Source organism: Silene latifolia, chromosome 3, assembly GCF_048544455.1.
Source record: "Silene latifolia isolate original U9 population chromosome 3, ASM4854445v1, whole genome shotgun sequence".
Taxonomy (NCBI): Eukaryota; Viridiplantae; Streptophyta; class Magnoliopsida; order Caryophyllales; family Caryophyllaceae; genus Silene; species Silene latifolia.
In genome coordinates this window covers 24,294,148-24,305,455 of record NC_133528.1, presented here as the reverse complement: position 1 = coordinate 24,305,455, position 11,308 = coordinate 24,294,148, and the positions used below count along the sequence as shown (strand labels likewise).

At 40.5% G+C, this 11,308-nt stretch overlaps 1 protein-coding gene across 2 annotated transcripts in view; it reads right to left on the bottom strand.

Annotated features, from left to right (window-relative positions):
• Positions 1-7,352: 7,352 nt before the first annotated feature.
• LOC141647407 (extradiol ring-cleavage dioxygenase-like) overlaps positions 7,353-11,308 on the bottom strand; it is a 40,535-nt gene continuing 36,579 nt past the window's right edge. The window contains exons 1-3 of one of the 2 annotated variants that reach the window (XM_074455560.1): positions 9,633-9,887; positions 8,565-8,941; positions 7,353-7,672 (exon numbers count right to left, since the gene is read on the bottom strand). In XM_074455560.1, the coding sequence (XP_074311661.1) occupies positions 7,477-7,672; positions 8,565-8,941; positions 9,633-9,878 (819 nt within the window). In that variant the 5' untranslated portion in view covers positions 9,879-9,887 and the 3' untranslated portion in view covers positions 7,353-7,476. Of the gene's footprint in view, positions 7,673-8,564; positions 8,942-9,632; positions 9,888-11,308 lie in introns of those variants that run through there. The other variant, XM_074455559.1, reaches the window with a different exon arrangement.

Sequence of the window (11,308 nt, the reverse complement as noted above, 5' to 3'; positions counted from 1 at the left end):
GAGCATATAAAACACGTAATTTTTCAGATATCACGTCAGGTTGGATTACTGATAGTAAAGATATGATTTTGTACCTGATTATGGCCTGACACGGGTTTTATATATAGAATAATTTCAAATATGTTACATTCCAAGATCTTAGGATCATTTCTCCTTCTAATGTTTGGAGCCTGTACGCTCCTTGTCAAACGATTGAATCAATTAAGTAAGGGCCTTCCCGTGTAGGGGCGAGCTTGCCTGCTGATTTTTCTTTTTTTGTTTGGAAAAACTTTTCGTAGGACAAGGTCTCCTTCCCTGAAGACTCTAATTCTAACATTTTTATTGTAAGTCCTGGCTACTGCTTGTTGATATGATGCCATCCTGATTTTGGCAGCGTCTCTTAGCTCTTCTATCAGGATCAGGTTGTCCTGCATCAGGTCTCTGTTTGATTCAACGTTGTTCAGGCTATATCTTGATGTTGGTACCTGAACTTCTGCAGGGATGACAGCTTCATAGCCATATACCAAAGAGTAAGGTGTTTGGCATGTCGATGTTTTTGGGGTCATCCTGTCTGCCCATAGTACTAATGGAAGTTCCTCAGCCCATCTGCCTCGTCTTCTCTTTAGTTTCTTTTTTAAGAAGCTTATGACTACCTTGTTACTGGATTCAGCCTGGCCGTTGGCCTTTGGATATCCAGGGGTTGATGTTACCAGGCTGATATTCCATTCTTGGCAAAATGCTTTGGTCTTTTTCCCCACAAATTGGGTTCCATTGTCACATACTATTTCTGATGGGGCTCTATATCTGCAAATAATATTCATTCTAATGAAGGATATTACTTCTTTTTCGGTTACTTGCCTAAAAGAGCTAGCTTCGATCCATTTGGAGAAATAATCAGTCATAGCCAACATGAATACTTTCTGCCCTGGAGCTACAGACAACTTTCCTACAATATCCATGCCCCACTTCATGAATGGTCAGGCTGCATAAATTGAGTGAAGGAGCTCAGATGGCTGATGTATTATTAGTGCATGAACTTGACAGGCTTCACACTTTGAAAAGGATTCCAGGCAGTCAGCCCTCAGTGTAGGCCAGTAGTAGCCTGTCCTGAGTACTTTACTTGCCAGGCTTTTTCCTCCTTTATGGTTACCACAATGTTTATCGTGTATTTCTTAAAGTACTTGTTTGGCTTCGTCAGGCTCCAAGCATCTCAGGTATGGTCTAGCCTGCGATCTCTTGAATAAAGTGTTATTGATAATGGCATAGGTTGAAGCTCTGATTTTAAAAGCCCTTGCTTCATGTCTTCCCTGAGGTAGTATTCCTCGGAGAAACCAATCATAATAGGGTTTGGTCCAAGAATTACTACCCTGATTGACAGGGTTGACTTGTTCAGCCTTGCTGATAGTCGGCTCTAATAAATGAACAATTGGTCTTTTATCGAAAACTGCGGGGGTAAAATTTGAACCTAGGTTGGCCAAAGCATCAAACTGCGTGTTCAAGTCTCTTGATATTTGATCTATATCAAATAAAGCAAATTTAATGGTAAGGTCTTTTGCATATTCTAAATACGAAATCATTTTTGCATCCTTGGCTGTATAAATTCTCTTTTTTTTATTAGCAATTAAAAGTGAATTAGTTTTTACCTTTAGATTTTGAACACCGAGGTCTAGACATACCTTTAAGCGTGCTATCAGAGCTTCATATTCCGCTTCATTGTTAGTAGCTTTGAATTCACACCTTATAGACTGAGCTATCATGTCTCCCTGTGGCGATTTAAGCACTAATCCTAACCTTGTTCCCCCGGCATTGGATGCCCCATCTATGAACAGAGTCCATTCTTGGTCTGGGGTTTTATTTTCCAATTGATTAACCTCTTTTTTCAGGTCAGGTTCTAGGTTAGGGCTGAAATCAGCCACAAAGTCTGCTAAGGCCTGCGATTTAATCGCTGCCCTGGGTTTAAAAGAAATGTCATATGTACTAATTTGAACTGACCACTTGGCCATCCTACCTGATAATTCAGGCTTGCGCAGGACAGATTTTATGGGTAAGTTGGTCCTGACTATGATGGGGTGGCTTTCAAAATAGGGTCGTAGTTTAGTACACGACATAATTAAAGCTAAGACATATTTTTCAAGTAATCCATACCTCATGTCAGCATCTAGCAGGCTCTTACTTACATAATAGACAGGATGTTGTTGGCCTTCCTGTTCTTTTATGAGGATTGCACTGACTGCTGTGTCAGTGACGGATAAGTATATTGACAGAGGTTCTCCGTTCTCTGGTTTAGCCAGTAAGGGTGGAGATGACAGATAAGATTTTAGGTATTGAAAGGCTGTTTCATGTTCATCCGTCCACTGGAACTGCTTCTTTTTTCTGAGCAGGTTGTAAAATATTTTACACCTTTCAGAGGATTTTGATATGAACCGGTTCAGGGCGGCTACCCGGCCTGTCAATTTCTGAATATCTTTGACAGACTTGAGTGACTAAAGTTCCAGGATAGCTTTTATCTATTCTGGGTTGGCTTCTATGCCTCTCTTCGTAACCATGTAACCAAGGAACTTACCTGTAGAGACTCCAAAGTGGCATTTTGCAGGGTTGAGCTTCATGTTGTATTTTTCCAATATTTGGAATGCTACTTCCAAATGCTTCACATGATCTTCTGCATTCTTGGATTTTACTACCATGTCGTCTATATAGACTTCCATGATATCACCTATTTTATCCTTGAACATCATGTTGACCAGGCGCTGGTACGTTACCCCTACATTCTTCAGGTCGAAAGGCATGGATGTGTAACAGTATATACCTCGGTCTGTGATGAATGCAGTACTCTCCTGGTCAGCAGGGTGCATTTTTATTTTATTAAATCCACTGGAGGCATCCGTGAATGTCAGCATCTCATGCCCTGTTGTGGCGTCTACCATGACATCAATATGTGGCAAAGGAAATGGGTCCTTAGGGCAGGCTTTGTTCAAGTCAGTGTAGTCTACACAAACTCTCCATTTTCCATTCTTTTTCTGCACAACGACCACGTTAGCCAGCCACTCAGGGTAAATTACTTCCCTGATCATTCCCATATCCAGGAGTTTTTCCACTTCCTCGTTGATTATGGCATTTCTTTCAGCTGCAAATTTTCGTCTTTTCTGTTATACAGGCTTAAAAGATGGATCAATATTAAGTTTGTGTGTAATTATATCAGCACTAATTCCAGTCATATCAAAATAAGACCAAGCAAACCAAAATGATTTATTTTTAAGGAATTTTACCAGTTCAGGCCTGACGTTATCTGGGGCGTCAGATCCTACTAGAACATACCTGTCAGGGTACTCAGGGTCTAGGATTACCCAATTTGTTTCCATTTGGGAGGTGCTATATAAGTACTCCTGGCAGGCTACAGTAATTGCTATGCAAGGGACTTACCTGCCTTGGAAGGTTTCAAGGCTGTTGTGTAATATTCTTGGGCTGTCTTGTGATCTTCTTTGATTGTGGTTATGCCCCAATCCGTTGGTATCTTGATACACTGGTGATAGGTCGATGGCACAGCTTTCACATTATGAATCCAGGGTCTGCCCAGAATTGCATGGTAGGATGACAAGCAATCCAGGACTCTAAATTTCTCATAGGATGAGACTCCTTCAACGTAGGTTGGGAGATGGATTTATCCCAATGTGCTTCTGGTTTCTCCACTGAATCCTACCAAAACATTAGACTTTTTGGTGATTTGATCCTCATTGATTTTCATGGCTTTCAGCACGTCAAGCATGATCAAGTTCACTGAGCTGCCTCCATCTACTAGGATCCTTCTAATTGTGGCGGTTCCAATCTGCATAGAAATTACCAGGCCATCATGATGAATATCAGGGATACCTACCAGGTCACAATCGCTGAAAGTCATTGTTGGGAGGTGATCCGGTTTACAGGGTGATGCAATCCTTGGCGTCCTGGCTATCTTTTTTTGCTGCTGAACTGGTCAAGCCGCAGATTTCTGATCCACCAGATATGAATTTTACTTCATAGATTGGAAGTGGTGGAGGAAGGCTGCGATCCTGCTTGTGCTCCTGGTTCTCTTTGCCCTGGTCTGCATTCCTGCATTTCGTCTTGATCAGGTCTTTCAGGTATCCAGATTTCAGCAGGTAAGCCACTTGTTTCCTCAGGGTAAATAAATCATCCGTCGTGTGTCCAACGTCCATGTGGAATTCGCACCATTTGGAGTTATCTCTCCTAGGGTTAGGATTTTCCACCTTTCTGGGCCATCTGACTACTGGTCCCATGTTGTAAAGCCTCTGGATTAACCCTGCAATATCAACACTGAAGTTATGCTCAGAAATAGGTGGGAAACTTTTAGCCTTACCTTGATACTCATGTGGCTGGTTGACTTCTGAATGGTTCGGCCTGGAATATGGAGTAGGTCTGTAATTATTTCCTTTGTTGCTTTTCCTATTGCTTTTTTCATAGTCCTTTGATCCACTGGATGATCCGAGTTTATAGCTCTTGTCTTCTTCCAGCCTGATAAAAGCAAGGGTTTTCGCTTGGACATCTTCAAAGGTATGGCAGGGATACTTAGTGAGCTCATTGTATAAGTCACTATGAAGTAGTAACCCCTGCCTGAATGCCTCCAACGTCACACCTGGGAATAGACACTTTCTCTTTGTTGAATCTGGCGAGGAATGTCCTGAAAGTTTCACCAGGCTTCTGTGTTATCCTGTAAAGATCACTGGATCGCTTCTCCAACTCCCCGCTACTCGCAAACTGCTGGTTGAAGTTGTTGATCAGGTTGGTAAAAGAATGGATGCTCCTAGTTGGCAGGTTGATGCACCATTGTAAAGCTGGTCCGGTCAGGGTTGTTCCAAACCCCTTACGCATACACACTTGCCTGAACTCGCTGGGAATGGATGCAGCTAACATTTTCTGTTTGTAGAGGGCCACATGATTCTGCGGATCCGTAGTTCCATCATAGATTTTCATAGACGGGACCACAAATTTTTTGGGCAAGTCCACTTTTGCTATTTCGTCTATGAAAGGCGAATCAGCATAGCTGTCAGGGGCAGCTTCTTCTAAACTGGCAGGTACTCCAGGTATCTTGTCGAATTTTTCATTTATCTTCTTGATCTCCTGGACCACTGCCATCATGATGGCTGCTGCAGATTCATCGGGTTTTTCATTGTCATTTTTTGGCTCACTATCGTCATCAGCATTGACGAACTTAGAACCACATGGGCTCCCAAAACTGGAAAAATCAATATTTTTTATAATCGATGCAAATGGTGTTCCTGACTGGAATCTGGAGCCTGCTCTCTGGGTTTTCTCCAATTTATGTTTCAGAGCTGACTCAGATTCTCTTAACTGAAGGATTTCAACCTCGGTTTATGCTACTTTTTCTTTCAAGCTCTCCAATTCAGCTATTTGTTGGAGGGTTGCATTCAATTGTTCTTCAACGGTAGGCTGGGCCATTTTTGTAGGTTATTTGGATTTTTATAAGATGAGAAAAAAAGATTTAAAGAGTTAGATGTTCCACGGTGGGCGCCAATTGTTTTGTATGGATTTTGCGCAAGGCGAAATCAGGTCAGGGTAAGTCTAGATAGGGTTAACTAGCTCCAAGCAATCTGTGAGTCAGGTTGAGAGGGTATAATGCAAGAAAAATAAAGTACGATAAAAGAATAATTATAAGACAAGAACTTTTGTACATGGAAAACCCTTAAATGGGAAAAAACCACGGGCACCAAGCCAGGAGATGATTTCACTTATTATATGGAATATTTAGCCCAATTGATCGTAACAAACTTAAGTGTTGTAAAAGAATATTGTATGCTTGAATATATCTTGTTTTCTCTCCTTTAGAATGTTTTCCAAGTGCTTCTTATATAGTGGTGCTGAACGGCTGGATGTACCATTAATGCAAAATATTCCGTCTTAATTGCCCGCAATAATGTCCATTATTGCGTCCTTAATTCCTGCCTTTAATTGCAGAATCTTTCCAATAAATGTTGTTAATTACTGCGCGTATATTCTCCTCATAATATGACTTCGTGGTCAAATATCGTCCTGATATTTTGACCGTTGTCCTCTCCGTGGCCTGGCGCCTATCTTCATGTGTCCTGGTAGCTTGACATCCTGACACCCTGATAGTCAGGCCAAGGTAAGATATTGATCAGGGATATCTGCGGATTTCCAGGCTCAACACTAGGGAATACTCCTGTTTCCTCTCTCTCCCTGCTGGATAGAAAGAGGAAGCAAATTGCTTCTGCCTCCTCCGGTCCTTCTCTCATGAAGAGGCCATCGCTCCCTACTGAAAATGAGTCGGTTAACATGCCTGACCCTGTTGAGATTGCTCCTTTGGCTGCAGTGGCTCCTAGGCCACCTTTGCCCAACACTTCCACTGTAATCCGCCTTCCCAAGGGGTATGGCTCCAATGGGGTGCCTCTATGGTCTCATATGGAACAACTCCTGCTCCCTGCTTCTGTCCATTTTCTGGGAAATACCCCTCTTCCTGCAGTACTAGATGGAGCTCCTGGATGCGCCCTGTAGGTACCTTTTTTTGTTTTAATTCCCTTTATGCTTCCTTGGTCTATTTTGTTCGTGTTGCTGACTGTTCTTCTTGCAGGTCTTGCAGGACGGTCTGTTCCTGCGCGGGGAGGTTGCCAGATTAATGGGGGAAGTGAACAACCTCAACGTCACCTGGGGAAGGTGGAGGCAGATCTGGTGCTGACTAGGAGGGAGAAGGTGGCGACCCAAAAGAAGCTGGCTGAGGAGAAGGCAGCTGCCTAGAAGCAGCTGGATTCTGAGAGAAGTGTGGCAGAAGGGCGTATGGAAGAGGCTCACAAGGAGGTGGAGTTATTGAAGCATCTGCTCTTGGACTCTACATTGGTTTCCGCCTGGGAAACAAAGATCAAATGTATCAAGGAGTTTGAGGCGGGTGAACACTCCAACTGGGACCTTGCTGAGGAGGAACGACTGTTTAATGTTGTATATCCAATCAATCCGGACTTCAGCCTCATCAACGACTTGCTCGGTGGTGATGATGGAGAGACCAGTGCTAGGACTGAACAACTAGCTGTCGCGTCAGTCGAAGAGGTCAGGGAGGAAGCCCTCGTCGCCCAAGGAGGGGAAGGTCCATCTGGAGGAGAGGCTACTGTGGAGCCCAACTTCCCTATAGATGTTTCCGCTGATGTCGCCCCGAGTTCTGCTGCTGCTGCCTAGTTTAGGCATTTAAATTTTAATTTTTTATCTTGATGTTTTGTTGGGCACCCTGTGTGGTAGCCCATTGTAATCCAACTCTTTGGTGCCTGGTAGTTTTGGGCTTCTTAAATACAACTCATTGAGTTGTATTTATCTTTTCCCATTAATTATAAAGATGTAAATAAACAAGTGTTTCGTATCTAAACAAATATAATATTGATTGTTTTGCAGTTTTACATGCAGGTTACAATGTTTGAGTTCAGAATTTCATTTATTTTAGCTGTAAAATTAGCCGACATTAAATAAGTGTATATAAAGTCATCAAACGGGGCTATCAGTAAACTTATACGACGAATAAGATAAGGTGGCCCAATCCCAACTGCGATGTATAAGCTCTGCCTTGGCATTTTTTCCGGCAGCCCCAAGGGCAACATGCAACGGGTATATATGATCTGGGAAAGGATGAGCCCTTTTCGCATGAGGTGCTTTCTTGAGATATTCATTCACATCTTGAAACCTATAAAATGAAAATAGAAATTTATATATAAAGATTTGACATGTCTTAGATTTAATTGTCTAGATCCTCACTAAATAGGTAAGGGATGATTGATTTAGATGTCGATGAGCAATTGATTGGATAACAACGAATTCCGACGTGGTCAATATTTCTCTATAATTATTAAACTAAAATTTATTTATTTTCTTTTTCTTGTCTAATATCATCACATTAATGGTTTATTGTTTATTTTTGTTAGTTTGATTTTGATCACTTTTTTCTTATTAATTTTATAGATGTCCCATTTTGTATATTTGCACTTCTTTTCAAAACCCATTCACCTAGTTTCGACGCTTACATATAACTTGATGCTTAGCTTGTGAAAATAGTAAGATTGCGCCATATTGTTTTGTTAGGCTTTAAACCACAACACTAGAAGTACGGGTGACCATCGAGTTGGCTAGTGTAGGTTGGGCCGGGCCAAAATTAACTGGGCTGGGCTACCATGGTACTTGACTGACACTAGGGAGGCGGCAGCTCAGGCCGGCCAAATGCTCATTTAAATGTTGCCCGAGCACGACCAATAATAACTATTTTTTTTCTTTATTATTCTTTTACAGGCCCGGCCGAGCTGGGCGGGAACAGTCTTGCTCGGGCCCAGCCAATGTGTATGCGCGGGCTAGACTGGGCTGGCCTGCCATTTTCAAGCTCAATGGGGCGGGGCAAGCCATGCTTGCCCACACTTGTGTCCACCTCTAATTAGAACCATCGACTATCCAATAAAAACACTCGTTGACTAGTCTTTGAGAGAGTTATGTATGACAACTAATTTGAAATAGCCTTATAAAATATGATCTGAATCTGAAATATCCCGCAACCAAAAGGGAGCCGATCGATTTAGGCAAGGAATTACCTGCCAGAAGTGAGAGCATCTTCAAGCCAACCGTCAAATTCGATGGCCCATGATGGAACCGGTTCGAAACGAGAGTCTAAGCGAATTTCTTTCACGTTGTTAGTGGCACCGCCGGAACCAAGGATAAGGACACCTTCATCCTTAAGAGAGGTGAGTGCACGTCCCATATTAAAGTGGTAAGTAGCATCCATGTGCTTTTGAACAGAGAGTACACAAACAGGGATACCAGCCTCCGGGTACATGAGCATCAATGGCACCCATGCGCCTTGGTCAAGTCCACGCTCCTCGTCCGTGAACACCGGGTTAAATCCAGATCCCTTTAGGAGCTCTTGAGCTCGTTTCGCCAATTCTGTGGCCCCATTAGCCGGATACTTGAGCTGCGTTAACAAATAGCCCGATTTTATTAGGTGTGTGAAATAAGAATGAGCAAGTCTCGTATAAAACGGCTTTATATTAAATACATAAAAACATGTAAACCCATCTATTAAAGAAAATGACCGTCCTTAATAATACATGGTAATTGGTTGAAGTTATGTAAGTTAAATAGTAGTGTACTCAATTTTATAACACAAATTCTTGTTTGTGACGGCACATATCCGTCACTCTTGAGTGACGGATATCATTTTACCTCACAAAGTACCCACTTTTTCTCTCTCTGCAACACTATTCATGTGGTCCCCTTTCTCCACTAACCCATTTTGTTACCATTTTATCTCACAAAATATCCGCCACAAATGGTAACCCGTCACAAGGGAGACCGATTGATTTTATAATCACACTTATAAAAACTGTTCTATGCAAAAAAAATTGATTAGGAAAAGGCGGGAACCAAAACCGGATCTGACGTATAGATTCACTTTCTTTATAATGATTTATAGATTGTTTTCTTCAATATTTTCTACCTGGTCAACTCGTAAACCTTAAGATTCGACCCATATTTGACCTGACCCGTATTAATAACCCGTCTCATATGACCCGACCCGCAACCCAACATGCCGACCCGCTTAACAGGTCTACGTACAATATACACACAAACACTAATATAGGATTTGAGTTGGAAAAAAAGACCTTATACATTGGAGGAGAATAACCATAGAAATCATGGGTGGTATCAAAAAGACCATCAACGGCACAAAGAGTGGGTTGAGGAGTCTCCCAATGACTAGAGATTACTAGTATTGCTTTTGGTGTTTCCTCTAACACATTCTCTTTCCACCCCTTGAAGAATTTCCTGGCCGTTATCGAGTCGTCGACCGTTATCCTCGGCGACCCATGTGATATGAAGAACGTATTGTTGAGGCTCATCATCGCCATTTTCGTTCGAATTGTTTGAAAAGAAATAGATAATTTGTGTTTGTTTTTCGATGGGATTACTTTTCACTAACAATAAATAGTACATATATACTTGAATAGTTGAATTTAATCTCAATATTTAATCAGTTTTTTTTTATATAGAGTTTTAAATTTTAATGTCGATCGATGAGATTCGAGCTCGTGTAAATGACTAACAGAGAGGAGTAATATTAAACTCAATAGTCAATATCGAAATAAGTTTGTATCATCAATAATATTGAACTCAATACCACGATCTAATATTAAACATTTAAACTGAATACCACAATAATAAGTGACAAAAAAATATTGCTCCCGTAATTTTAATTGACTAGCCCTGCTTGACTTTTGAGTCATATTAAATTACTCAAAATATTCCCAGTGATAATTGATAGTTAAATATTCACATAACCTTCCGATTGAGATCAACTAGGACATTTTTAATGTGTTTAAATTCTTATAAATTTCGTTAAATTGTTAGAGATTCGAGCTCACGTAAGTGACTTCTGATAGGAGTAATATTAATCTCAATAGTCAATACCGCAATTAATAAGTTTGTGTCATCAATAATTCAATAATAATACTTCTATTAAACTGAGTACCACAATAAATGGGTTCATGTTATCTTTGAAACTAGTTTTATACCCGTGCAAATTGCACGGGATTGTTATTTAGGTGGTTGTAAAAAAACGTGTTAATAGTGGTTGCTCTTTAGATGAAGTATGTATCCAAAATATCTAAAATATAGCAATAATAAAGTTGTATCTATCGAGAGTATATATATTAATACAACAATAAGTCAATAACTCCACGAAAATGCCAAAGCATAACAATAAGCCGTTACGGTGTAAAATCATAAGTAAATTGTACTATAATTTCTCGAAAACTTCTTTATAAATTACGTTATTTGTTCTAGTGGACACGCGTTTATCATTATCGCAAATCAGAATCCTCAGTCCTTTTTTGCTTGTGACTCTTGAAATAGCCACAAACTTGTAAAGGTGAATTGGTCTGAATAGTAATATACCCGTGCGTATTGTTAAACCTGCTTTTCATTTAGTGCACGTTTGTAGAACCCGTGTAAGTTTAAAATAGGACAAAATTAAAATCGTTACTCGTGCACATTTTAAAACGCTCGTAATATTATTAAAATATAAGACACACTATCAATAACGTTATTTCTAACTAACAAACAAAAACTGGTCTTTGAAAGAAACCAACTTTAAACCACCACGTACGCCTACGGCCATATAAAATAATCTGATATAACTACTCTAATAATCCCATATAATTGCACAACCTAAGGCCATATAAAATAATCTGATATAATTACTCTAATAATCCCATATAATTGCACAACCTAAGGCCATATAAATTAATTCTAACATGAAAGGATATATTTTTTTCCACCA